The sequence below is a fragment of the Pempheris klunzingeri genome, chromosome 7 (genome assembly GCF_042242105.1).
Source record: "Pempheris klunzingeri isolate RE-2024b chromosome 7, fPemKlu1.hap1, whole genome shotgun sequence".
Classification (NCBI taxonomy): domain Eukaryota; kingdom Metazoa; phylum Chordata; class Actinopteri; order Acropomatiformes; family Pempheridae; genus Pempheris; species Pempheris klunzingeri.
In genome coordinates, this window is record NC_092018.1 from 23562311 (window position 1) to 23589733 (window position 27423).

The following is a 27423-nucleotide window of genomic DNA, read 5'->3' on the forward strand; positions in this document are numbered from 1 at the left end:
ATGCTGTCACGTCATCGCTCATTCAAAAGACAACCTACTAGATCCTACATGCACAGCTGCATGGAAGAAGAGGCCAGACAGACAAGAGGATTGTGCAGGTTTGGTTTACAGTTAAATTCTATTCTGTACTTTAAGTATTTCTGAAAGGCAAGGCAGTGTTCTCTGGCATTTTAAAAGAAACATCAGCATATTTTTGCCACATTGTGGTGCACCATGCAACAAAAACATGGAAAGCTTATGTGGCTCCTGGTTGGGGGTCCACTGAGCCCCTGGGCCCCTTGGCCTGGGCCTGGAGGGCCCTTTTGGTAATCCACTGAGGACTCTGAGGTCATGTCTGCAAAGCTTTTACTGGGAATTTGTGTGTTTTAGCAAACTAGAGGGGAGTTTACATATATTCTATCATTAATATGCACAGAGTGGGTATTTTAATCAATCCATCAATCAATCCATCAATCAATCATCATTATCTATATAGTGCCAATTCATAACAGTGTTCAAGACACTTTCCATAAGGAGCTAGTCTAGACCAAACTCTTTAATCAAGAGAGAGACTCAAGGATTCAGGAATCCCACATGAGCAGCATCAGGTGTGTTTCCACTCTGTCAGACTCAGGATGGAAATCCAATAAACAGAGAAAGAATTCAGTATTTTCTCTAGTAACGTTGAATTCTGGCAGTATGGAGGAGTCAGCATGAAGACTTTCTCCTCGGGAAATAGAATGCACAGGAAGGCTTTTGTTTCTAAAGGCCAGGGCGGAAGTTGAGCTTCCTCCGCTCACCTTAACAGCAGCAGCCTCTGTCCGCTGCTTCCTGCTCACTCTCTCAGCCGTTCGCTCCGGAGCCGGACGGTGTGCGGGGCCGGGAGCAACCAGCCGGCACACACCGACACACGGGGGATGACATCCCGAGGACAAACAGCCCCGACAACAGACTGAGTAAATAAGCTTCATATCGTTCATCAGTGGCCGAGGCCGACAGCGCTCAGCACCGCCACAGGCTCGGACGGGATGCCCGGGAACGCGGTAGAAATTCCCCGGTTATTTCAATCCAGTCACAGGCCAACACCGGTATGCTAATTTGGTAGATTTAGGACACACTGAAGCAGAAGTGGGAGGCAAAATGGGATTCCTGCACCAGCTCCATCTCCTGCTGTGGAAGAACATCTCTCTGAAGAGGAGGGGACCGGTAAGACAATATTACAGAAGGAGTGGGACAGTCGTGTTTGTTCGTTTGTGTCTTTGAAAAGCAGACGGGCGTCGGTTCAGGCTGCTCTGTCCGCTCCACTGAGCCCGAACAGCGGCTGTGGGCGACGGAGCAGCACCTGCCCCTCATCTGCAAAGGCTGTTACCACCAGACGTTAGAATAACACCGCAGTGAGCTGATTAAGGAGCACGGTGGTGGTGATGATGATGGTGATGGTGATGGTGATGATGTTGATGGTGATGGTGATGATGGTGATGATGTTGGTGATGGTGATGATGTTGATGGTGATGATGTTGATGGTGATGATGGTGATGATGTTGATGATGGTGATGATGGTGATGATGGTGATGATGTTGATGTTGATGGTGATGATGGTGATGATGTTGATGATGGTGATGATGGTGATGATGGTGATGATGTTGATGATGGTGATGGTGTTGATTGTGATGGTGATGGTGGTGATGATGGTGATGATGTTGATGTTGATGGTGATGATGGTGATGGTGATGATGGTGATGTTGGTGATGATGATGATGATGATGATGATAGTGATGTTGGTGATGATGATGATGATGATGATAGTGATGTTGGTGATGATGATGATGATGATGATGATGATGATGATAGTGATGATGATGATGGTGGTGATGGTGATAGTGATGTTGGTGATGATGATGTTGATGATGGTGATAGTGATGATGGTGATAATGGTGATGATGGTGATGTTGGTGATGATGATGATGATGATGATGTGCCGGGGAAGCAGAGGTCTGTTCTCTGCATGCATCCATATTGCCAAACAGGTTGTTGTTCGTGGGTAAACAACAGTTGTGTAACCACCGTCTTTGTTTACCTTTACCTTTTGAAAAGGCATATGCAGTGTGCTCAGGGTGTGTTGTCATCATCAGGCAATAACGTTTGTTCTTGATCATATTCACAAACTGCAAAAATAGGACAGGCCTGACTGATGTTGTAAACACGGAGTTACAAGGTAAGATAATCTCTGAAATGATTCATACTAGCCTCAGAACGTACGAGTCTAACAAGGTGTCACTGTCAAACTACACCTTAAGCACCTCCTCTGATGAGAGCACGTGATTATCCTGAGGTATGACTGTCATATTTAGGGGAATGGGAATGTCATACAGGCTTTTTGCTTGGAGTCTTAGCTTATTATCAGACAGGATAACTACATATTGTTTTTAGAATGAGTGATGATGTGACAACATATTACAGATTCACTTTTTCAAAACTCTTCTCACAATCAACATGAAGCTCAACAGTTCATCTCACTCCCAAAATGCACTAATGCAACCTGAACGCTTTTTTGCACATGTCAGATCACCTGAACACTGACAATATTTATTTGTCAGCAGAGACGCACCACCAGCAACAGGTAGCACTGGAATTAGCATCACTGGTGTCTTTGTAAAAATATCTTTAATTTATTTATGCATTTGGGGGTTGAGGAGAGGAGAGGAAGGCCCCTCCCTGCAAACCTCACACACTGGAGTGAAAATACAGAGAGTTTTGGTGGTGGTTGAGTTTGAATGAGGAAACAGTTCATGAAATTTGAAAGATGTGGTCGCTGGATGCATTTTGTGTAGCAAAGAAAAGTGACCCCCAGTTTAGTGCACAGTGATGTCTGCTGCACTGACTGTGTAGAGAGATTTTAAAAAGTTACAATTACAAAAGACTGTAAAATGCTTACGGTAACACTAACTCAGTAGTGCACTTCCATAAAGCCAGGGACTTGTAGGAGGCAGATATTTTTTTTAAATACCAAAGCAGTGGAGGCTGACATATCCTAGCTTTTACTCCCTAATTTTTAGTCAAGTTCCAAAAACACCCATAACTTTTAAACTCCCCACATTCAGTGTGACAAAACATTTTCCCAGTTTCCCTCCAACTGCTTGCACCGCTTCCTCGGTGGCTTCTTTCTGCACAGTTGTCATGGAGCTAGCACAGTTGTGAGAGTACAGTGGTTCAGCGTGGAATCAAAGTTTTCAACACATGACAAGAGGTGGTGATGAGAAGGACTGTAAGATACCGTTGAATACAATACAATGAATGAACCTTCATGCTAAACCGTGCCTCTTGGTTCGGAATGGACACTTTTGGTTTTTGAAAATGTGCTTTCGATACTCCAGACCAACAGAAGACATTATATTGTGTTGATATGATGAGTAGTGCCCCCTGTGATGAGGAAACTGACTTTGACATACCAAATTGGGGGAGTCCCCCCATTTAGTAACTGAGCCACAACTCCCTTTGGACATTTAGTAGTAGACAAGAAGTCAAACCCCTTGTGTTCATGCAAGTAACAACTGTCCTTTGTTGTCTCTCTCTCCCTCTCTCTCTCTCTCTGTCCAACCTCCACCCAACATGAACCCCGACAGAAAGCCGCCCACATTGAGCGTGGGTCTGTTCCAGGTTTCTTCCTGTTAAAGGGGAGTTCTTCCTGCCACTGTCTCCTAATATAACATCTGATGCTGCTCATGTGGGGACTCTTGAATCCTTAATTCTTGAATTCCTGAATCGTTGGGTCTCTCTCTAATTAAAGAGTTTGGTCTAGACCTGCTCTTTATGGAAAGCATCCTGAGATAATGCTGTTATGAATTGGTGCTCTATAAATAAAGATTGATTGATTGATTGATTGATTTAGAGGACGAAACAGAAGCTGTTTCAACAAACCCTGAAATCAGGGTGGATGGTTGGGTACAACTAAAGTTGTTTTGGTTGCCTAAACCAAACTATTAAAGCTACATTCATTAATTATTTGGTCATTTGCTGGCAGCAGAGCAGGCAAACAGTTGTGTATTTACCCATCCAGCAGACACAGAGCAATGTTATTTTTCATTTGGATTTGTGTTTCTCTCCTGATGAATGCAAGTCCAACACTCACTCACTTTTAGCTCTGGTTTGGTCACCAACTCCTGAGGGAAATATCTGCATCTTTGGCTGCTAAATGCTCCACCGTGTTCACCAGCTAGTCTCCAGCTGTGTCTGTCTGCTGATTGCTGAGTACACGCAGTGAACAGTGGGTTGATCAGAGCTTTTTCACTGAAAACATCAATGAGACGGAGGGTTTTGCATGGAGGACTTGTCGGAATGTGTTGTCATCAATGGAAATAAGGACTGTGCCACCAGTGCTTGTGCTGTTTCTGACCTGCTGTGTAAAGATCCGCTCTCACTTGCACAGTGGAGTGTAGACTGGGTGAACAGTCCTGATGTCACCTCCAGACCAGCCTCCGCAACTCAGTACAGCCTTGTCGTTGAGGGATTCTGTCATCCACAATGAATCTGTTTACTGCGCATATTCAAAGATACACGAGTATTTGTTTCAGCACTTGCTATTAGAGCTTTAAGCCTTTGTTAAGTGTAACAAAGTTGAGCGACCGTTCATGTATTGGCATTCAAAAAATAGGAAATAGGAAATGGTCTTCAATGGAAGCAGCTAAAGCATGTGAAGCACTTTGTAGCTTTGTTCTGTGACCCGAAATAAGCTCAACTCACTCACTTGCTTACTAACATATACTGTTTATTGTAGCAGAAGATATGCTTTGTTCAATAGATATGAATTGGGCACATTGAAATTGAAACAGCTGATTCAATTTTGAAGTCACTCCAGATGCTACTCCAGATACTGAAGGCCCTGACTCAAAACTAATTTATTAAAGTGATCATCTTCGGGAGAGAGAGAGACTGGTCAAACTGTGACTGACTGATCTCCCCAGCAACTTAAAATTGGCTTTTTTTTTTACTGTGTTTCATAGTTTATTCAAGTGAAAGATGATGATTGAGATTATATATTTATTCTCATTTAATCTTTCTCTGTAAATGTTTTACTTAGTGCTGCAGCAATCTGACACGCCTGTGTTATAGGTCATACAGAAACGCTGCAAGTCTGACCACTGTTGGCTTCCTGACTTTTATGTAAAAGTGATCTGGGTGCTTATTCTGTCAAGCAACATGTTAAATTGCTTTCAGATTAAAGTAAAGGAGCCTGGAAGGAGATTAAGGGAGAGAGGAGAAAGACACTAAGTAACAGAATTTTGCGCAGTTTGCCTTAGTGTTGGATCACAGATCCACTTGCGCATTCATGAGGTTAGTGTTGCCAACCACTGTTTGCTGCTTTCCTGGAGAATACAGGCCTCCAATTCAGAGGTCTTAGGGTAGGAGTCATGCTAAGGAAGCTCAGTGGGTCATTAAGACACTATTTCAGCCCCGCCCAAAAAATCCTGAAGACAGAAATGGTGAAAAACGGTTTAACTCCTCACCTCAGGTCTTATCACATGTTGTCAGGAAGCATTTTCTGACACGTACAATGTACTGTATCTAGAAACAAATCTCTGAATTTGCTTTATACTGACATTACCCATGTCATGTGATTTGCTGCTTCAGCACATTTTAAGAACAAATATTACAGGGGCCACTGCAGAAAACACCACCATGTTCAGATTTAATGTCATTCAGTCATTCAGAAAAAAGCAGGAGGGCAAATATGCTCAGAGATGTAAAAATCCCATTCTCCAAACATGTGATGTGATCTAACGTGATGACCTCCCCAACCGTGCCATCCAACTATGCATATTGTGAAGCTTTTAATCCTGACAGGGTCTATTATTAGACGTTAGGAATCCTAATGCCTGTCAGCTGGCTTCTTTTAGTGATGTTTGTGCTGTTTTTAAAAGCTGAGGCTGGATCTGTCCTCAGGCAGGTTTTGTATCAGGCCTGATGCCTTTGCTGGTGTCCTGATGGAGTGTGTGTGTGTGTGTGTGTCGGGTTTGTGTTTGTGTATTGAGTAGGGGTGGGGGGGGGGAGCAGCTATTTTTAGCCCATCTACCTTCAGACATTAAACTGGAGGAGACGGGAGAGATGCATTGGGGAGCCTCTGCAATAATAATAGTAACAGCTGAGTCGTTTCTTCTATAGATTTATAATGACGCTGCCCTGGTTTGGCCTCACTAAAGCTGTCCGTGGGATTGATGGTCAGAGCAGAGTGGTCTAGTCAGCACTTAGTTGAGATAGCGTCAGTCCCATATGTTGGCTTCTATTGAGAGAGGCAAGCTCATGTATAAATTGGAGGATCCCCCAGTTGTGTGAAGTATGTATGCATTGTCTCATCATAGAAATAGCGTGCAGGATTTGTCTAAATAAAGGTAAATATGTACTGTACATAAGGCAGTGGCGGACCGTGCATTTCACACCTAGGCCTTCAGTAGTGCTCCGTCTGAATCATTCCACCCCTCAATAATTATTTTATGGTTATGAAAACCATCTTATTATGCAGAAATACAGTATAAAGAGCCGTTGCATCGCAGATAGATAACTCCTGTAGCCACAATAAAAGCCTTCATTGAATAAACAAACCAGGGGTGAACAAGTCTCCTTCTACTGCAGCTACAGCCGCGACACACATAAAAAACATCAATAATAACCTCATAAACATACAATATTATTTAGGAAAATAGCAACATTTTACTCACCAAAAATTCGGATTATTTGTAAACAAAATCCATCCTCCTCTCTTTCCTCAAAAACAGTTCGATTACTCTGTCGTACAGATTATCCGCGTGCTTCAGTTCCATCAAGAAGTCCTTTTCTATCCAATCAACGGGTCTGAATACGGTGACGTTGCCGTACTCCTGCTAGAGGGTCCTGGTGACACCAACTCAAAATCTGATTGGTTGAAGCAACAGTTTCATCGACTTTTATTTTGTGTTAGAGGGCCTGCAGAACGGATTGTGAAGGCCTTCGGGCAGACTTCTTTGACTTTGACCCTGCCTGGCAACAAATGATGGCTGAAATGTGATTGGTTAAATGCTTTAATATGAAAATACATGTCTGGAAGCAGCACAATCATCGGAAAAGCTATGAAAGGAAGCGGACAGACCATTTGGAATTATTTAATAAGTATTCATGGACAAAATGTAATTAACATCAGTTTGTGATTCAGATATTTTTTTTAGGCCAGCAGAGAAGGCCTTGCAGGCCCTGACGGCCCACCACTGACATAAGGACATAAACAAGTTTCCTTCTTAACTATATCTGACAGATATTATGCAGTTACAGAGTAGAGCCGCTGCTCCTTCACATCGAAAAGGAGCCAGTTGAGGTGGTTCGGGCATCTGGTCAGGATGCCTCCTTGGGCGCCTCCCCTTAAAGGCTTTCCAGGCATGTCCCTCCAGGAGGAGACCCTGGGGCAGACCCAGACCCAGAACCCGCTGGAGGGATTACATCTCTCGGCTGGCCTGGGAACGCCTCGGGATCCCCCGGGGGGAGCTGGAAAGCGTTGCTCGGGAGAGGGGCTAATATGGGATTTCATTGCCTTCTCAGTGTGCTGGAGCTCAGGTATGAGATTCCAAGCCTTCACCACATCGCAGGAGCTGTCTGAACGATGGGGCGTGACGTCGTCGCACTCTGTCGCAGGACATTTTGGCCTTCAGCTTTAACACTGTTCTGTACTATAGGTAACATATACTCTGGAGTGTCTGCCACTAAGGCCACCCTGGAGAGCCACATTGATTGACATTGACATCGGCATTGACACTTATGCCTCCCCCTTTTTTGGACTGCATCAACAGTGCTACACCACCTCACCGAGTAGCAACGCCTACCTATAAGCTTAGCAACTTTTATGCCAGGACAAGCAGGAGGTGGCCATCAAAGCGGTGCTCCCTGCAGACCACCCACCCACACCGCCTCCCTCACTGACATGTGTGCTGCAATGAGCACAGGACTACTGCACTTAAGGCTTATAAGACTTAAGGCCGTAAAATCAAAATGATAAGCTAAAAGAGGCTGAGGGTACTTTCACACCTAACCTATTTGGTGTGGTTCATATGAACTTTGGTATGTTTGCCTGGATGGTTCTATTTGCTCAGGCTGTTGTAAAAGCGGTCAGTTCCACTCTTGCAGGGACTGCTTGAAAGGGATGATCTTGATCCGTTTCCAATTGAACTCTGGTGCAGTTTATGACGTAATGCAAAGCAGACGAACAACAGGATATATATTTGTAACATGAATCCAGGAGCTAAATTGATATTAAATGCATACTAAATTGATGATGGTAACTGTAAGGAAGCAACCTACTGAGTGATCTGCAAAAGTGATGGTGATTTCCCCTGATACATCAGAAAGTGAAAAGGATTCAAAACAGAGTTGAGTTGTGAATTGTGCATTTCACTGTACAGTAGCTGTCACTGGTTTAACTGTTGCTACTGTGTTCTGTTGCCATCCGCTCATCTTTGTTCATGCCATACAATCATTTCTTGGTGACTACAGGAACTATGTAAACACAGAATGCTCAGTAAAGTGCAGTCTGACTTGCTGTCAGTGACATAGTGTGATTTTCCCCATGGGTACATGTGGGGCTGATGATGCGGATTGACTGTCGAAACTGTCCAGTGAGGGAGTCACCTGTCACTCCTTATGAATGCGTGTTTACAGCTCTTAGTTGCTTTTGTGCAGACCAGAGCTATGGATCATTTTTTGCCTTGATCCAGACCAAAGTAGCCAAACTACAGGTGTGAAAGTTAATTCAAACACTTTGTAAAGATTATTGAAAACTGCATAGTTAGCAAAAACTCTCTGTAGGTTAATCACTGTGATCCAAATACAGTTTCATGCATGGATATAATAACATGTCTGCTGAGTAGATTCAATATAAGGAAAGTGAATCAGAACTCAAACACACTGCCTTGCTTTACTGAGTAGTTGGTCTCCAGTAGCAGCAGCTAGTAGTGTGTTTGACCTAGATCTAGTCTGTTTTTGAATGATAGTCTTACAGTGGGCTGGGCAAAAACCCACTGGCTGAGTATCTATGGAGACTGCAGAGAGCCAGGGACTCAGAGACAGAGATTTAAAATGAAGAGAGAGGAGAGAAAAAAAAAAAAAGCACAACAGCAAAGCGAGAAACCATTTGCAAAGAAGAGAGAGGAGGGAGAGGGGGTGGAAAGAAAGAAAGAAAAAAAAAAAAGAGAGAGAAAGCTTTTAGAGATGGAGGGGATGAAGGATGAAGCCGCTGACTGATAAGAGAGCTTGCAAATCTGTAGCAGAAGGTTAACTGACAGCTAAATGAATTATAAATGCTATCTGTGAAGTCTAATAGACTAGCAGCTAGTTCACTGAGGCCCGGCACTGGAGATGTTACGTATAAATCCTGTGAGGTAACTGTGCTGCAACTCTTCTTCTAGAGGTCACTGAGATGCAGTTTTCAACCTTTTACCATGGCTCCTAATGGATTCTGTGTGGAATGAGTGAATGTAGAAAGGATGGTTTCCTTTACCGAAACAAACCAAAGACATCTTCCGTTTTAAGCGCTTGTGATTTATGATTTTCAGTTTAGATACAACAGCGTATGCCCCCCTTCAGTCCGTTCTTAGACAAATCCCCAAGGGTCTACAGATTGGTGTATGAATATAAAAGTATGATACGTATCGTACATATGATTCTGTATATTGTAGAGGATATGCGCATCAAAGTATGTAATTGGATATATGCCTAAAAATAAATTGATTATAGCTGAAAATCCAAATAATAAATTAAAATAATTAAAGCAACATGAGTTGATGTTTTGGCCACTTTACCTGCACAATGAGGTGAAAACACAACACTGCCATGTTGTAAGCTCCTTATGAATTTTATTCAACGACCACCACCCGAACTCCTCAAACATCGAGACCGAGCGAGTAGCTCATGTCGCATTTACTCAGAAATTGTATTTTGAAACTAATTGTAATCTTGACTGTGAATCACGCACCTGTTGCTGAGCAAAGCACTAAACCGTGATCACTCTTACATTATGACAAAAGTGTTGGCAAACAGTGGCCTGTTTGCACATTCAAGATACACAAAGCAACATTATCATTCATTTAGAGTTGTGTGTGTAGTGTGTGTGTGTGTGTGTGTGTGTGTGTGTCCAAGTCCAGCATTCACTCTCCCTTTAGCTCTGGTTTAATGTCCACCAGCTCATGAGAATATCTGACTGTGAAGCTGCTAAATGCTCCTAGCTAGTCTCCAACTGTGTCTGTGTGTAGTTTGGTGCTGAGTGGGTCGTGTACAGTGGGTTTATCAATGTGCTGCTGCTGCTGCTGGAAACCAGGTCAGTGGGGGCAGAGTATATTATTATATTTATTATTAAATATTATTATATTTATATAATATTTGGGGTGGATTTTGACAGGTGCTCACTTTGTTGTGCTTCATAGGATAGCATGAGCCTAAAGAAGTAAGCTGTGGTCTTTCTGTAATGCTCCATTAATTGAATAATCCTCACTTTCAGTCATATGCTGTATTTGAAATGCTAAAAGATCCTTTTTGTTTGACGCACTCGTTGGATTTGGTTGCGGTTTCAACGGGCTTGAGTGGAAGACAGACTGGTCTGTCCTTTAGAGGAAAACACCAAGCAGTAATCAAATTTGAGGCTATGGAAATGCTCTGACCTAGATAATGACCACTCCTTTTTAGCACTGTGCTGCCTCATATTCAAATGCAGCTCTCCAATACAAACAGAGAGGTCTACTGTCAGTCACTTAACGACTGTTGGGAGTGAAATACCTTACTGCCTTCTTCTTAGTGTCTTTTTCACTGAATTGGTTGTTGAAGAAACAGAGACCATTCAAGTTGGGGACTAAAATGTTCAGCCTTTGTGGTCACATGCTTTTTTCTGCTAGAAGGAACCAAATACTTTTCTTTTTCTGTATGAGAGAGAGATTTCACTAGACCTCAGTTACAATTTAGCTACATTTTTTTGGCTCCAATTTTATGACACTACTATTTATATGGCACCTACGGTCAAAGCATTCTGTTAAGTGTGGTTCTACCATGACCCTTTATTTATTGTCTCCATAAAGTCACCTTTAGAATTTGTACAATAGTTTGGTCGCAATGGCCAAAACAAAACCATTGACCTTTATATCGGTCTGTTGGCATGCTCAATAGAGCCTCAAAGAAGTGCTCCAATGGCCTTACGTAGTCTTAGTGCTTGTTTCATCCTATGTAACAAGCACATTTTAAACAATGAAAAAATAACTGACCAAAATGAATTGTCAAAATGGTGAAGTCCATTATGAACCTTTTACCACCCAATGTTCGACCTGCTGGAAATTATGAAACGTGCATGAAGTTACATGAAAATTGACAAATATATGAACATGTAATTTATGCAATGGTAAATAAACTATTGTCCTAGACTTTTAGATCATTGTGGCCATTTTCTAAGTCTCTTGTTCAAGCTCAGAGTGGCCATCTGGAAACTGGCCAGCTGGAGAATTCCTAGAGGCCTGGCCCGCTGATTGAAAAGTCAGGCCAGTGTTAAAACAGGAAAATAAATGAATATGATGAATTTACCATCTCCCTGTGTGCTATTTTATTTTTATTTTGCACGAGAGTAGCAAAGTGTGTTGTGTTCTTTGGTGGTCTATGTAGATGAGTTGTTGGATTGCTCATTTTGCTCTAACTGTCAGTTTCATCTTGTGTTCTTGCATATAAACAAAAAAAAGTTGATGGCAAAAAACAAGAAAAGAAGAAAGAAAAGATTTGGAAGAGTAGTAAAAAAGACAGAAACAGAGAAGACATCATAATGCCAGGCACTCTGCTTGACTGGAATTGCGCTAATAAACATCATGCATTCACAGTTGGGATTCTCAGGGGAGTCAAAATTACAAAGAGAAAATTTTTAAAAACACTATGGCAAAACTTTCTGTTTCGCTCTAAAAACAGACAACATATTTTCAGTGTAGCCAAGAATTTAATTGGACTGAAAATAGCTGTTCCAGCTGGATTAGATGTGACTTTGATTTAAAGCAGAGAGCTTTTTATATTATAAAATGTGTCTTGCTCAGATAAATCCTGTTCACAACCACCAAGTAGGCCATCCTCACAGCAGAAAGCACTATTCATCATAGAGCACAACTGCTGGCAGAAAGTCCTTCAGTACCCCTAGCTGCCAGTCTGTGCCAGTAGGCGATAGCTATGGCACACAGGCAGCAGCAGCAGCAGCAGCAGCAGCAGCAGCAGTGTTAGTGCTGGAAAAAGAGGCTCAGACAGCCTATGAATTATTGAGAGCTCTTGCCTCCTTCCTGAGAAATGCACAAGAGACAGCAGAGAGTCTTAGATTAAATTTACAGACGAGATGGAGAGAAAAAGAAACAAGGGATGAGAGGGAAAAGGGGAGAGGGCCTCACTCAGCAACAGCTTGTGCTGGGTTGAAAAATGGCATTGGCTCACCTGCTGAACAGAAGAAAACATAGAGTAGGCTAGAGGAAAATAAAGTAGAAGTAAATACACCTCAAATAGCATGAAGTGCTTAATATGTACTGTACATCTGCATAGCTGTTACTAAGCGATTAGACCAGGGGTGTCCAAACTATGGCCCGTGGGCCAACTGCGGCCCGTGGGCCAATTTTCATTGGTCCGCAGGAAATTCTAAAAATGTATTGTAATACGGCCCACACATGGAACCTGTGCTGGACTGTATTGTACTTCTTAGTCTCACCACTAGGTGGAGTAATGAGGCGGCTTCTCTATAAAATGAGTAATAGAAGAAGAAATGTGCTACAGGTGACCCAAAATGGCAGAATGAAGGAAACGTAGGAGAGCAAGTGAGTGTGGAAAGTTTCAGACGCGGTGTGCGATGAGAGCACAGCTAATAACTAATGACGATCACTTCTGCATTACGGAGGAGCTGCTTGATGTTAGCAGTCTAAAGAGCACCAGGACGGGTGAGGAGTTGGCATGATGGGAGTTAAGTGGGACGAGCTGTGTGGAGGTATGAGGGATGGAGCTCCAGCTGGGACAGGCAAGCAAAGGAATGGCCTCTACGGTGTCCACCGAGGGGCAATAAAGTGGAGGTAAGGCTGTTAATTTTGGGGGGGGGGGGGGTGCGCTGGCTGAGTCGTGGCTCTGTGCTGCAGTGGTTTTATTCCCTGAGATCAGAAATGGACCAGATTTGAAGAGAGAAGGAGCTCTTCATGAGCTCAGTGACCCTCTCTGGTTGGCATTTTTAGTGGATCTCACTGATCACCTGAACAAGAGCCTACAAGGCAAAGAGCAGCTTGTACCACAGCTAATAAATGAAATCCCACTAATGGAAAGGCTGTTTTTTTTTTCTTGAATCATTTTCAGTTATCAGGCAGAATTTACCTACATGTGATTAATTTTGTCAACTTTAATCCACTAGAGGTGAGGCGATATACATCACCTCTAGTGGATTAAAGTTAGCAATATAGCTCACTTCTAGTGAGTGGCCCAGCTCTTTGGATGTTTTTCTGTATGTGGCCCTCAGTGAAAAAAGTTTGGACACCCCTGGATTAGACTATATGAGACATATCAATATCAGCTCACAGCACGGTGTTGTGGTGGTTAGCACTGTTGCCTCACAGCAAGAAGGTTAATTGGTGACTCTAAATTGCCCGTGAGTGTGAGTGTGGATGGTTATCAGCCCTGTGATTGACTGGTGACCAGTCCAGGGTGATCAAGCCAAGCTTGATCCATATCTTCCCCAAAAATGCAGGCCTATATCCAAGCTACCTTTTATTTCTAAGATTTTAGAGAAAGTTGTACCTAAACAGCTCGCTGCCATTTTAACGGTCAACAGCTCTTTTGATACATTTCAATCGGGTTTCCATCAGAAGCATTCCACTGAAAGAGCTCTTTCCAGAGTCTATAATGATATAATGATGCCAGCTGATGTTCTAATGTACTGTAGATCACAGCATCAGCAGTGGGTGGGTGTCTCTGGGAACGCCCTGGACTGGTTCTCCTAGTTTTTCTGTGACACTTGGTCCCTACATGTCTAAATCAGCTGCTCTTTTCTGTGGTGTGCCAGTGGTATAGACAATGGATGGATGGATCAATATCGGCAAATATGTTTAATATTAAGTAACAAAAGAAATGTATTATCATCATACAACAGAGGGTTGCACAAAGAGATTCAGTTAGAGTCCCCAGTTCTGCTACAAGCTAATATTCACATTTAGTGGTGGAGAGCAGAGGATGAATTTCAGTAATATTACTATTATATTAGTCTGGCCATATGTCAACAAATACCTCTTTACCTCTTTTCAGATGACAGCAGGTTGAACAGGCTGTTGCTGGGGGGGATTTTGTCTTTAAGTACCCCTCGGGCTCTACGGAGGTACCTTACCACACCCACATCACTGGTGCTCACTGGATGGTTACCAATGGTGTACAGGGCTGTTTTAATTACCCGCTGCAGAGTCCTCTTGGCCTGTGCCGTGCACATTCCATGCCAATTAGTGATATTTCCAGTAAGGATGCTCTCTAATGCTCCTATGGAAAGAAGCAAAGGAGTTTTGCCCTCTTAATATTCCTTTAGAAATGCTGCAGTTTCTGTGATTCCTATACCAGGGCGGAGATGTTTGATGACCATGAAAGGTTCTCTGTGATGTCGACTCCCAAAAACTGGAAGCTGTTCCACCTTAGCTGCATTGATGTAGACATGGATATGTGTCTTTGTCTCATTTTTCTAAAATCAATTATTTGCTCCTTGGTTTTGCTGATGTTGAGCAGGATGTTGTTCTCAGAGCACCACTCTGCAAGGTTGTGGATTTTCCCCCAGCCGATGACGGTGGTGTTGTCTGCAACCTTCGCAACAGAGTTCTGTCCGTGTTTGGAATTGCAGTCATGGGTGTACAGTGCGAACAGGAAAGGGCTGGAGTAGGGGAGGGGTGGACGCCAATCCAAGCTGTCAGGGGTATGTTTGTGAGAATGCCCAATATCCAGCTGCAGAATGTAGCGCTCATACCCAGAGTGCTTAGTTTGCTCAGTTTCTTGTGGGACATTGTATTGAATGCTGAGCTGAAATCAATAAACAGCATTCTAGTGTAGATAAAGACTGAGTGGAGGGCACTGAAGACGGCATGCTCTGTGGATCTGTTGGCTCTAACTGCAAACTGGTGAGGGTCCAGGCTGGCTGCGATGTTTTTGGTGATGTGCTGGAGAACCAATTTCTCATAACATGGTCGCCATGGTCCCCACAGAAAGCTACCCACGTCTTAGTGGGGTTCTTTTGGGGTTTTGAGTTAAAGAGTATGTCTTGACTTGCTTTATATGAAAAGTGTCTTGAAATAATATTGGTTGTGAATTTTCGCCATATAAATAAAGACTATCCCAACCGCACAAGTCTGCATTTAACCAGGAATGGTCAAATTAGCTACCAACCCTATTAGCCAGACAAAACGAATGATTTGGGATATTTTTATGAAAAGTAACAGTGCTATGGTTGAGGTCAGAGAAAGAACATTGGTATGGCAAATAAGCTGTGGTTAAGGTATTGTTAGCACCAGGATAATGCCAGTCCCAGGTCTGTCATGGGATGTGAGCTCTGGTGTGACACATTAAACAGTGGCATTTGAAGTCAACCAACATAGATGCACTTGCTGAGCTTAATGCCCTGAAGGCTTTTTGCTCCACCCATTTTATTGAGAAAGCTGTCAATATTTTACAGCCTTGCATACAGATAAACACTGCAGCTGCTTAACTCTACTCTGGTTACCACTCCTCTCTATCTTCATTTTCATTTCAAACTGAAATGTTTAAATAATTGAATAGGACATTATCAAACAGTAAGTTATCTCTACACGTTTGTACGGTACTAATGTATGTACAGTTTCACCAATCCTGAGAGTGCCTGTCTAGTTGAAATGTTAAGGTTTTATCATGATCAACATGACTGATCTGTAGTGAAAATGTGGAGTTGTGGCCTGACACTGTGTTAGTGAACAGCCTTCTACCTCACTGTAACAGGAAAATGTGGAATATGTTGTTGAGCTCTTACCATCTGCTAAATATGTGTCCGGATAAATGAATAGATTTCAGAAGTAGTTTTCAGAAGAGGTTTGTATCTCTCTCTGTGAGCTGTTTGCAGATGTAAATGGAACCTTGACAGTGAGGAGCAGGAGGCTGGACTGTGAGAGAAATTTGAACAAATGTTTCTCTTGCATCAGACACCCAGAGGAGATGTTTCTTACTGTAAACAGGTGACAGATGAGCAGCTAACCACCACTGACTAATTTGCATACTAACACACTTGGGCTAAAATCAAAATTTGTCAAATTGATACTCCAAGCTGATTTTCAGGTTGGTCATGATTAAATTTTAGCCTCTGCATTGTAGGGTGAGGCATGCGCCCTAAGAACTTAATATGATAGTGGTCATGTCTGTCTGGGTCAAATTGAGTAATTATTATAATCAGGTTTCTTTGATAATGAAAATGAGTTTTATCAACTCAAGGGGGCATTATGTCACTGGGAATTCATCAATCCACTTTATGGGTGTCTGCAGCCACAGGTGCTCTCCACATACATACATTTGTTGTCTGTCTCAGTTGAGAGAATATTATTCTCTTTTTCCAATCATGATTTCAATATGCATGCAGCACCAGCCTGAGGACTTAGACTTTTTCTTTATTGTTCCCCCCTAGGGGGAAATTTGCTAGCAGGAGGCAGATGGGTTACCGCAAGGGAAATTTTCAACTAACTATAAAGGAAAGTGTGGGTGTGTGTTTTCTTCTCGAGAACCACTCATCTGATCAACTTGGCAGGTGTATTGCTGAGGACCCAAGGGAGTGAAGCCAAGTATGAGCACCATGCTGTTGGACAAAGCTGCTAACGCGGGAAAATGCCTGGTAGCCATGTTAAACTCAATGTTAAACATCATTGACTTGTGCTAAAAAGTTAAAAGTTCGCTAGCTGCAACTTTGTGCCATATAAAATCCCAGTTTATTATTAACAGTTAGTGACTTAAAAACTGCCTCTGTAATGGGGTTAAGAAGTACTGCTGCTGCATTGGTGCATTAAACAGACTGTTTTGTCTTTTTTTGAAACACTATTGCACTATTTGTGTAAAACAGCAATAGCTGGCTGAGGTGTAGTTTGTGAATGAATTCCATTGTGAGCACTGATGTTTTCACAGTTTAGAAGAATTAGTGGTTTTTATGTGATTCTTTTGTTTACCTTCTGCTCTTTTCTAATTGTATCTATGGGTAGATTTACATTCTATTATATGTAGACACGATATTTGTGGACAACCGCACACTTTTGTCTCGGCCGGTGAATGCTGCCTTCTTCAAAAATGTCCAAGTGTAAGATTTGGCCAGAAGCCACATGACTCCCTCCCCACTGCCTGTCACAGGAATAGATCATATACTTAGGGTGTAAGGGACATGTCTCCTACTTTTATGATTTTCTGCTCCCGATAAAAGAATCAGGCATTGAAAAGATCAAGGCAGAGGGAATTACAATGTACTCTCTCAGTTTAGTCCTGGAAAGAAGCCCTTGTAGCAGTGAACTCATCCTCCTCCTGCGCTCGGCTCAGTCTTACTCAATTCAAGGAGCTCCATAGAGCCCACTATAGTAAGGCTAAGCTTTCTAAAATAGATAATAAATGTAACAGATGCTCAATTTCCCTGTGCGACTTAATGCATATGTCCTGGTTGTGCCCTCAATCATCAGGGTTTCGGACATACGTTTTGGATGTGGCCTCTGAAGTACTGCAATGTAGGATCTCGCCATCTCCCCATGTGACTATCTTTGATAGATCTATAGAGAGTAATATTAGGACAGATACTCGAAGAAACAGGATTTTCACCTCTCTGCTTGTCTGTTGGAGAATTCTTCTATTATGGAAGCCCCAACTACCTCCCTCATTCAAATCCTGGTCGTCATCTCGTCTTTCTTGAAATTGGAAAAAAAAGTTTCTTGGACAAATTGTACTCCAACTGACAACCGCTAATTAGTTACTTTGATAGGTTACCCGCAGCTGACATGGTGCCATACTTCAGATTCAGATTCAGAATACTTTATTTGTCCCCGAGGGGCAATTTAAATGCTGAGTGCTATAAGTTAAGCTTGCAGTGAACCTACAGCTGCACCTACAGTGAAGACTGTCTGCTGCCAGCCCTCTATCTGACCCCTGGTAGGGCCGAGATCATAAAAGTGCTACATAAAACACCAATAGGCAAATCAACATGCCTAGCTGCCTAGTATGCTCAGTGTACCAACTCTTGATGACGGGGCTATTATCTGCTTGAGGCAACGTAATGTACAATACATAGAGAACGATTCTTTTTTACTTATTCATTTTATTTACTTTTCCATTATTAATATTTGTTTTCTTACTTCATATGTGTATGTAGATACGCAGATACACACACACATATGTGTATATGTATATATATATGTGTGTGTGTGTATATGTATATGTGTGTATGTGTATATATATATGTGTGTGTGTGTATATATATATATATATATATATACACACACACACACACATATATATATATATATACATACACATATACATACAGTATATGGTTCCATCCTTATAGAGTTCTAAGGAGCATTGTAGTGAGTCGATATTTGAATATTTGATGTTTTATATTAACATGTTGACCCCCCTTTTTTGTTCAAATACTCAGCAATACCCTACCTGGTGCAATACACCTGGAACGTGTATCGCTGAGGACTCAAGGAAGAACAGTGTGGAGTATGAAGTCGATCAGATGAACGGTTCTCTTGGTAACGTGCTCCGAACAGACACAGCCCCCAACAACGTGGCAAGCAGTAACACCAAATGGCCTGGGTAGAGACCGTCCTTCTCAGGTCTGGTAGTTTAGTCCACAGAGATCCACTGACTGCTTTCACAGCAGCCCAAACGTACCAGGCCACATGAGCAAACACACAGCTCTTAAAACGAGTGGAACGACAGAGTCAGGGTCTCACACTAACATTTCAACATTACAACTTCTATACGTTCCATCGTCATCAGGAGGTGTCGCCCAGATGCGTACAGCATTCATCCTTTACTAGGAACTAGACCCGGGCGGTCAGAAAATCCAGTGAGAAATCAAAACATTCAAGGAACAACAACTGGCGATGACATCATTTATAGTGAGTTTGTGTAGTGTGTATGTCATATCATCTGAGAAAGTGAGGATAAAGGATGTGCTCAGCCTGTGTGTACACTTTGAGCACTTTTCATTATGCTAACTAATGCTTCCTCGCGTCCTCTCTCCTCCCATGAGCCTAAAGACTGTTCCCTCTTTGCCCGCATAGGGGATCTTCTAATCCCTTAAATGCACCTGGAGAAGACGAGGAGATGAGGAGAGAGGAGCTTAGAGCGAGGAAACACAGGTGTATCCCTCGGCTCCTCCGTCCACACATCTCTCTCTCTCTCACATCCTTCCTGGGGAGGAGCCATGACGTGAGGAAGAGAGCGAGGGCAGCAAAGAGACACGTTAGCATAATGAAAATGTGTTGTGTACTGAGAGGACAGACAGCCAAATGTGTTCCTGTTTTGTAGATCTTTCGTTCGTTTGCAATGACTGAAAAGCCCAGTTTAGCCTGCTAATTGCACAACATAACTTCCTCGCCGCTCTTTGATTTCTGTATACGTAGTTCTATTGGACTTCTTGTTAATCCATCCGGCGAACTGAATGTCCTTCAGCTCCATTACTGGAGGACAGAATCATACTCATCAGCTCGAACTCGTAAGCCAAATGAAATTGTGCAGTGGTGGTTATAATTTGGGGATTCACCATAAATCAGCCCTGTTTTTTTGGGTGAAGTGACAAGTGTGATTAGAGGGAGAGGCTGCAGTGTGTGGCAGCCAGACTGAAGATGACACATCCATTTAGCCCGGGGGAGTGATTCCTCCCACTAAGGGGAGAGGAGGAGAGGAAGAGAAAGCCTTTTAGTCAGGGTTCAGACTTGACTGCAGCATGGATTACATCAGGTTGTATGGATGTTGCAGAACAAAGGTGTGTGATGACTGAACTGATGTTTGAACGGTTGATGACTGTTAGGTAGTGTTTTCAGCTATTGTTAGATTAAGTGACAATACTGAGATCACCAGTTCATTTTAGTCATATTAGTCGTAACCTTATCTTTCTTTATTTTTAGTCTAATTTTAGAGCCTGGACACTTAAGTCATCCAAAGATTAGTTGCCGAAAATGTTAATAACACTTTAATCTAGATTTAGAAAACACCAGGAATGAGCATTTTTTTAATCAAACTTAAGATAATAGCTTTCAAATAAGACTTCAACCAAATGATTTTAGACTTTAAGACCTGGTGCAGAAAATTAGCCACAAAATGACTGGTAGTGTGATTAAGAATGGAACACAGTCTTTTAAATAGATACCCATTCTGTACATTAGAGAACTATTGTAAAGACAAACACTGTATACAACAATTCAATTCAATTCAATTCAATTCAATTCAATTCAATTTATTTTGTATAGCCCAACATCACAACAGAGTTGTGTCACAGTGCTTTACACAGTTCACTGAAATAAACAAGAAGTGTAAGCGAACAAACAATCTAATAAAGAGTCCAGCAGTCGATGAGGCCAATGGATCAGTCCAATGGATCAGTCCGATGGATCAGTCCGAGGCATCACCTGCCCTTTATGACCCTCCTTCTTCGGGAAGGAAAAACTCAAAAAACCCAGTGGGAAAAGAGAAACCTCCGGGAGCACCACAGTGAAGGAGAGATCCAGCTCCCAAGGACGGACAGGCTGTAGCCTTGGACAAACGCACATCCATTGGCTGATGGAGAACCACATCAGCGGGACCAGGACCAGGATCCACAGGAACCCGAGGACCACATCAGCAGAACCAGGACCAGGATCCACAGGAACCAGAGAACCACATCAGCGGGACCGGGACCAGGACCCACAGGAACCAGAGAACCATATCAGCAGGGCCAGGACCAGGATCCACAGGATCCACAGGAACCTGAGAGATGAGAAAACACAGAAAGGCTCCGGGGAAGATAACAAGTTAGAGGCAGACATTTGACTGACAACAACACAATCCTGTCAACTAGTGTTGGACTAGACTGTAAGGATTTCATGACATCATCATTGCTGTTGTGGGACTGACGTATTACATGCCTACACACACGTACAACAGAAATTTTACAGTGCAAGTTTTACCCGGAAAGTTTGGCAGTACACCAGTTGTTGTTTATCAGCTGTTGCATGTTAGTTGGCTTAGCCTGGTTAGTTACTGTATGTTTTGTCATTGTTCAGCATCAAGTCAGATATGTCTCAACATTTTATTCATGTTGGCATCACGTGAATGCGTTTCTTAAGGTGAATGAATTAAAAGACTGGAAGAAGTCTTTCTGGAAGGTGAAGTAGTTGGTGAAGAGTTGTGTAGTTGTGCAAACTGTGTCCAGGTAGCCTTTTCAGCGGCTTCCAAGATGTTCTTGGTGGCTCGTCGTCTCTGCTGCCCACAGATCCCTAAGAGTCCCAGGGCCCTGCGAAGCCCCTGCAGCCTACTTCGACCGGCTCACTGCGGGCCTTCCACCCCTGCCTTCGGCAGTCTGCTACCAGGGATGCGTATTTGGCTCTCTTCCTTTCTTGCACCTCTTCTATTCTGTCTTCCCAGGGGACTGTTAACTCCAGCAGCACCACTTGCTTGGTTGCCTGGGACATCAGGACCATGTCTGGCCTGAGCGTGGTAGATGTAATCATGTCCGGGAACTTCAGCTGCCTTCCTAGGTTGACCAAGAACTGCCAGTCTCCTGCTGTTAGGAGAAGACCTCCCTGGGCCTTCGGTCGGGGTTGAGGCTTCTCTCCGGCACGAACAAAACAGACGGGGCGCTTTGTGGGCTGCTGCAGCTTGCTGGAACTAATGCCGGTACAGATGGTATCTTCTACTGCCTGCAGAGCCTGGTCATGGCGCCACCGGTACTGCCCCTCTCCCAAGGCCTTAGGACAGTAGCTCAGGATGTGCTCCAATGACCCCTGCTTCTGGCAGAGTTGACAGGCAGGTGAGTCCACCAGGGAGAACATCATATACTTACTGGCGCTTTTATAATGAAGCAAATATCATGATGAGGGTTAGATCTACTGTTTTAGTGGATCAGTTGGAACCAGAGAATACGGTGGAGGAAATGGTGCTGAGGTGAGCAGAGCGAGGCAACCAGAACACCTGCCTCTGAAGTTGAAACATATGCCAAATTATGCAACCCACAACTGAATCATTTTGCTGAGACATTTTGGACCCACTGGCAGAGGAGTTGGAGCAACGCTGCAATGCAGTGGATGGGCTGTGAGTAAAAAATGTTTTGGCTGGAATTTTGAAGGTGAGTGTATTGCTCAAGCATTTCAAGCAGCAAAATATTACAAAAAGCTAAAACATGACTTAATGCTTTGGAAAATGACTGGCACCAACAGAAGATCTAAATAGATAGTGGCTATTTGGTTTAAATGTTGCTGCTGTCTTGACTACTACAGCACCAAACGTGGATGAATCCACTGCAGAAAATCCTAAACAAATGCCCCATTTGCTCAGTGTTACCTCTCTTAAGAAATTGAGTTACTAGGCAAGAAACCAGGCAGTTGCAGCTAATGCTGGTCCTCTTCCTCATGTTGACCCTTAACCGTGTTAGAATGCCTTGTTGTATAATAATGAAAAGCCAAGCGTGTGTTAGAAGCCTGTTGAGACCTCCGTCATTCATGTCATATATTCGTGCTTCTTCTTCACAACTCAGACACATTACCACTGCATCCATTAGTGGAGGACAACTTACACCTCAATGAGTATTTAGAGTCTGGCCGTGTTGGTAACCTCACATAACCGCACAAGGTAGTTAGTAAATACAAATGTAAATTGTACTACTTTACCAACAACATGCATACAAATAAAAAAAAAAAAAAAATAAAAAAAAGTCTCCTTCCAAATGTGATAACGTGATGTTTAACTTTTAAGGTTGAAGCTCCCACACTTTGGGATATTTCTGGTCAAATAATGCTTTCCGTTCATGAAATTCTGCTGTGCTGACTCTACAGCACCACTAGCCACAAGCTGTCTGTCCATGACATGCAGCCCACAGCGCAGCTTTGTTTACTTTGTCTCTTGGTCCCTTGCTGAGGCCTCTGTCAAACACTCTCCTCCGGCTGGCTACGATGAAAAGGAGAATTTCTGATATTTCTCAAAGACCCTTTTTTTTTTTCTTTCTTTTAAGTGAATGTAAGCAGTGTGAGAAGGCATTAGGGTTGGGTATTAGGTTACCAGTACCAATAAAAGAGCCCTGAAAACAATACCAATCAAATACAGTACTTCATGTGTTTACTTTTATCAAATGCCACAGGCATGTACATTAGCCATACATTTCAGCATTTTGATGGCATCTTTTCGCGCTGAACTGCCAACTCATAGTTGATTTCACGGCACACCACAGACCGTAGCTGCTGCGGTAATGGGACAAATCACAAGTCGCTTTAAATTAAGGAATGCTTGCAGTGATTGGCTGTGAGCAAAAACATGCAAATAGTCATTTTTTCCATATCTAACTCCAAAAAGAATAAATTCGGGCATCATTTGACTAGGAAAGCTGTAATACTTCTTGGTATTGGGTTGTTTCGGGTGACACTTTAAAGGTGTTTAATACAAGTAACCATCACAGGAGGCACACAACTAAAATCATCACCCGGTACATTAGAAAGTCATGTTGAATAATGACCATGGACATCTATGCCACCACGTTATCACGGAGAGGCGCATGGATTTTGTTCTCTGTTCTCATCACTTAACTGAAAAGTTGACCGATAGAACTATTCATCACAGACTTGCTATGTTTCTTTAACTGGCAGGACAGCTTCGTCTGTGTCCTGCACCAGTAGCGGTAACAAGGACAAGAGGACACCGGCTCCTGTACTGACACAGCCACTCTCCCTGTGGCTTTACCTGTCTGCTGAGTGCTCCCTCTCTGGCACTGTGTGTGCATGTGTGTGTGTGTGTGTGTGTGTGTGTGTGTGTGTGTGTGTGTGTGTGTGTGTGCGCGCTCATGTCACCCTGGGGAAATGACTTTGTCCTCACACAGCGGAAGTTTGACACAGCGTGGTGACACAGCAGGAATGCAGGTCCCAATGTTGAAGTGAGATAACTCCACACACCTTCACATTCATTTCTATGTGCATCACATATTTAAGGACTCAAACTTTTAAACCAGCATTCAGTCACTTCAGCCTTTACAGCCTCAGTGCATGTTACGCATGCGTGCTTGCCTGAATGTCTAGGTGTTTTGGAAGGTGACATTTTTGGTTTGTGTTTTTCCACAACACAGTCACACTCACACTCACACTCTCACACTCACACCCACACTCACACCCACACTCACTCACACATATATATGCAAAAGACATCCATTCTGCACATATTGCAGCAAACTTTAACATGGGTGCTGGAGAGCTTGGTTACTGACTGAATTCCCAGCAGCTCTTTCTAGTCTAACTTAAAATGGACATGTACTTAAGTATAAGTAAAAGTATGCACTTCTGGATTTTAATTTGATGGAATGCTGTGGATTCCCATCTCTAGGATAATTATTCATGTGGAAAGAGAAGCCGGTTTTTATTTAGAACAGACTTATCGTATTATACAATATTGGACCTTATTAGACTGTTGTTTAAATGTAGCATAATGTGCATTTCTGGCTTCATCGATACATACTGTCATACAGTTTCTCTTCCCTAACACAGTTCCTGCCACTTATTTCCAATTTGCTTTTCTTTTTTGTTTTTCACCCAAGCACCAATATGGCAGAATACTCTGATTCATTAAAGATATGGTGTGAAGGATTTAGGAGGATCTATTGGCAAAAATGGAATATATGATTGGCCCTGTGATTGACTAGCGACTAGTCCAGAGTGTATGGACGGATGGATGGAATATATGATTCATAATTATGTTTTCATCCATCTATCCATTATCTATACCACTTATCCGTCAGGGTCGTGGACGGGGGTCGGACCTGGAACCTTCTTGCTGCGAAACAACCTGCAACATGTTTTTGTTTGCTTAAAACGAGTCTGTTATATTTACATAGGAAGATGGTCCTCTTCTTCATAGTCCACCATGTTGCACCGCCACGTTTGTACAGAATGCACCATTTGGATAACAAAAAAGAAGAAAGATGAAAAACACCTTTTCATTCTTGGGGTGTATGAGAACATACGTTTTGACAAAAGGTCCTCGTCAGCCACCGTAGCTTCTCCACATGCTTGGAAAGGAAGATGAGGGGTGTTCAGTTGGTTTAAATATTCAACCTCACCACTAGATGGCACTAAACCCTGCGTACTGCACCTTTAAGCTCTGACGCTAATCAATCTGTTATTTAACCATTTTACTCTGTGCTCTTCTTTTTGTCTGGAAAGGTTCATGGACAAAACATGACAATACTCACCAACACCACTCTGTGGGATTGGTTTCCAGAGTAATAATCAGCTGATTGTCAGTTTTAAATGTCCAATCAATCCATGAAGCTCACACAAAATGTGTCCAAGTGAGCAGGTTACAGCCGTTCTTTCACATTTAATCAAAACTTCTTGTATCCTTTAGCTAGTAATTTGAAAGGTTTTGGGTTTGAAAAAATGCCACAGAACCTCAACCCTGCTTCCATTGCTCACAGGATATTAATCTGACACGACTCAGGGCCGTGTTGAGTTTCCCTCCCTCGACGTTTATTAAACCATGCTCAGATAAACGGACTGCATGGATTAGACCACACCCAGCCACAGCAGCATTAGTGAGGTCCACCACTGATGTTGGGTCAGAAGGTCTCACTCACAGTCACCGTTCCTATTCATCCCAGAGGTGGTGGGTGGGGTTGAGGTTAGAGCTGTGTGCAGGCCGGTCAGCTCTTTCACAACAAACTGGGAAAACATTTCCCAGTCAAGAGATTTCTTCATTTCTAATCTATTAGAAATATTGTAGACAGCGCATATAGGCAAACTCATATAGTCGGTTACAAGTTGCAGGTGTAGTGATCAAAGTAAGTTGTCATTGGTTGGATCTGTATTTTTGTTTGTGTGAGTGTGTGTGTGTGTGTGTCCCTCTGAGAAATAGCCTTCTCAGAAATTACACGTCTACCTTTTCTTTCACGCCTGGATAATTCTAGCTATTTATCCAGCTATTCACAGGCTGATGTTTCCTTTTCCTTTTCAGCACAGTCTAATGGGTCTACGAGCTCATACTGTTCATGTGCGCACAGTACCTGCTGCCACTAATGTCACTTTTTGTATGAAGGATGAAGCATTTAAAGCAGAGCTGAAATGGTTAGTCAATTAATTCATTAACAATGAGTTTATTAAGCAAAAACATTTCGTGGGTCATTCTACAGTATGTAGTCGTATGTACAGTGAACATGAGTAAAAACTATCCTCCAACAGGCTTCACCTACAGATCCTCAGTGTTCTTCCGTAGACACAGCTGCATTCAGATGATTTATTATTTATTAATATGAGGTTAGTTTTGGCACTAGTCTATATTTGTCCCCCTTCAGTAGTCTCTGAACCCCCAGTCTCATTCAGCTCATTGCAGAGTCATGATCAGCCCTCTTAATAATTGAACTGCAAACGAGTGGCGAGCGTCTGCTGAATAATACATCAGCAGCAGCGCTTGAGATCCTTTCATACGGAGGGGGCTGAACGTGTGGGTGAACGGTTCACTACGGAACGCCAGGGTGTGTCCCTGCGGTGTGGATGTGTCCAAGTGTGTGTAGAGAGGTAGAACCGTTTCACGCTCATACACTATGACTTGATAATATGGCCTAACCCGATGCTGGAAAACAAAAACTGAAACTGAAATTAAAAAAAATTAAAATCCCCAGCGGCCACAGCCAGATAATCCGACTGAACTGCCGATTTGTTTCCGCTCCATCAGTTAATCTGGCATCCAATTAATGTTAGTCAGAGGTCGCTATCAGTTGCAAGTGTATATGTGCTGTTAACATCATTTTCTGTTGATATAGAAGAGATGTTATTTCTATATGTCAAATAACATAAGAGCTCGCTTATGTTTGTTGCTATTTTGGTTCGGAGTGGACAGCAGGCTAACAGATGGTCCTTGGGCAAAACACTGAACCCCAACTTGCTCCTGAAGCAAGTGTGTGGTCTTCAGTGTGTGTGAAAGAATAGTCTCCTCTTGAATGACGTGTGAACGGGTGAATGAGGATGTGATGGAAAGGTGCTGTACAAATACAGACCATTTACCCGTTTTCAGGAATATTGCATTAATATTGCGTTTGCCAGCTGTCTTGCAGTTTTTTTCTGTAAGGTACAAAGGAAACTGGGCCATACAATTTATGAGCAGTCATCTCCTCTGTCTCTACAAAGGGAAAAACACTTGTTTGATTTCAGAATTGTAATTTCTTAAAGAAGACACATTGCGCTCATTGTC

The 27423-nt window shown here is 42.7% G+C and overlaps 1 protein-coding gene across 1 annotated transcript in view; it reads left to right on the forward strand.

Annotated features, from left to right (window-relative positions):
* The first annotated feature begins 1034 nt into the window (after positions 1-1034).
* The window catches only part of abca2 (ATP-binding cassette, sub-family A (ABC1), member 2), a 92674-nt gene continuing 66285 nt past the window's right edge, over positions 1035-27423 (forward strand). Inside the window, exon 1 of the mRNA XM_070833050.1 lies at positions 1035-1185. Coding sequence (XP_070689151.1) covers positions 1120-1185 — 66 coding nt within the window. The 5' untranslated portion in view covers positions 1035-1119. The remainder of the gene's footprint in view (positions 1186-27423) is intronic.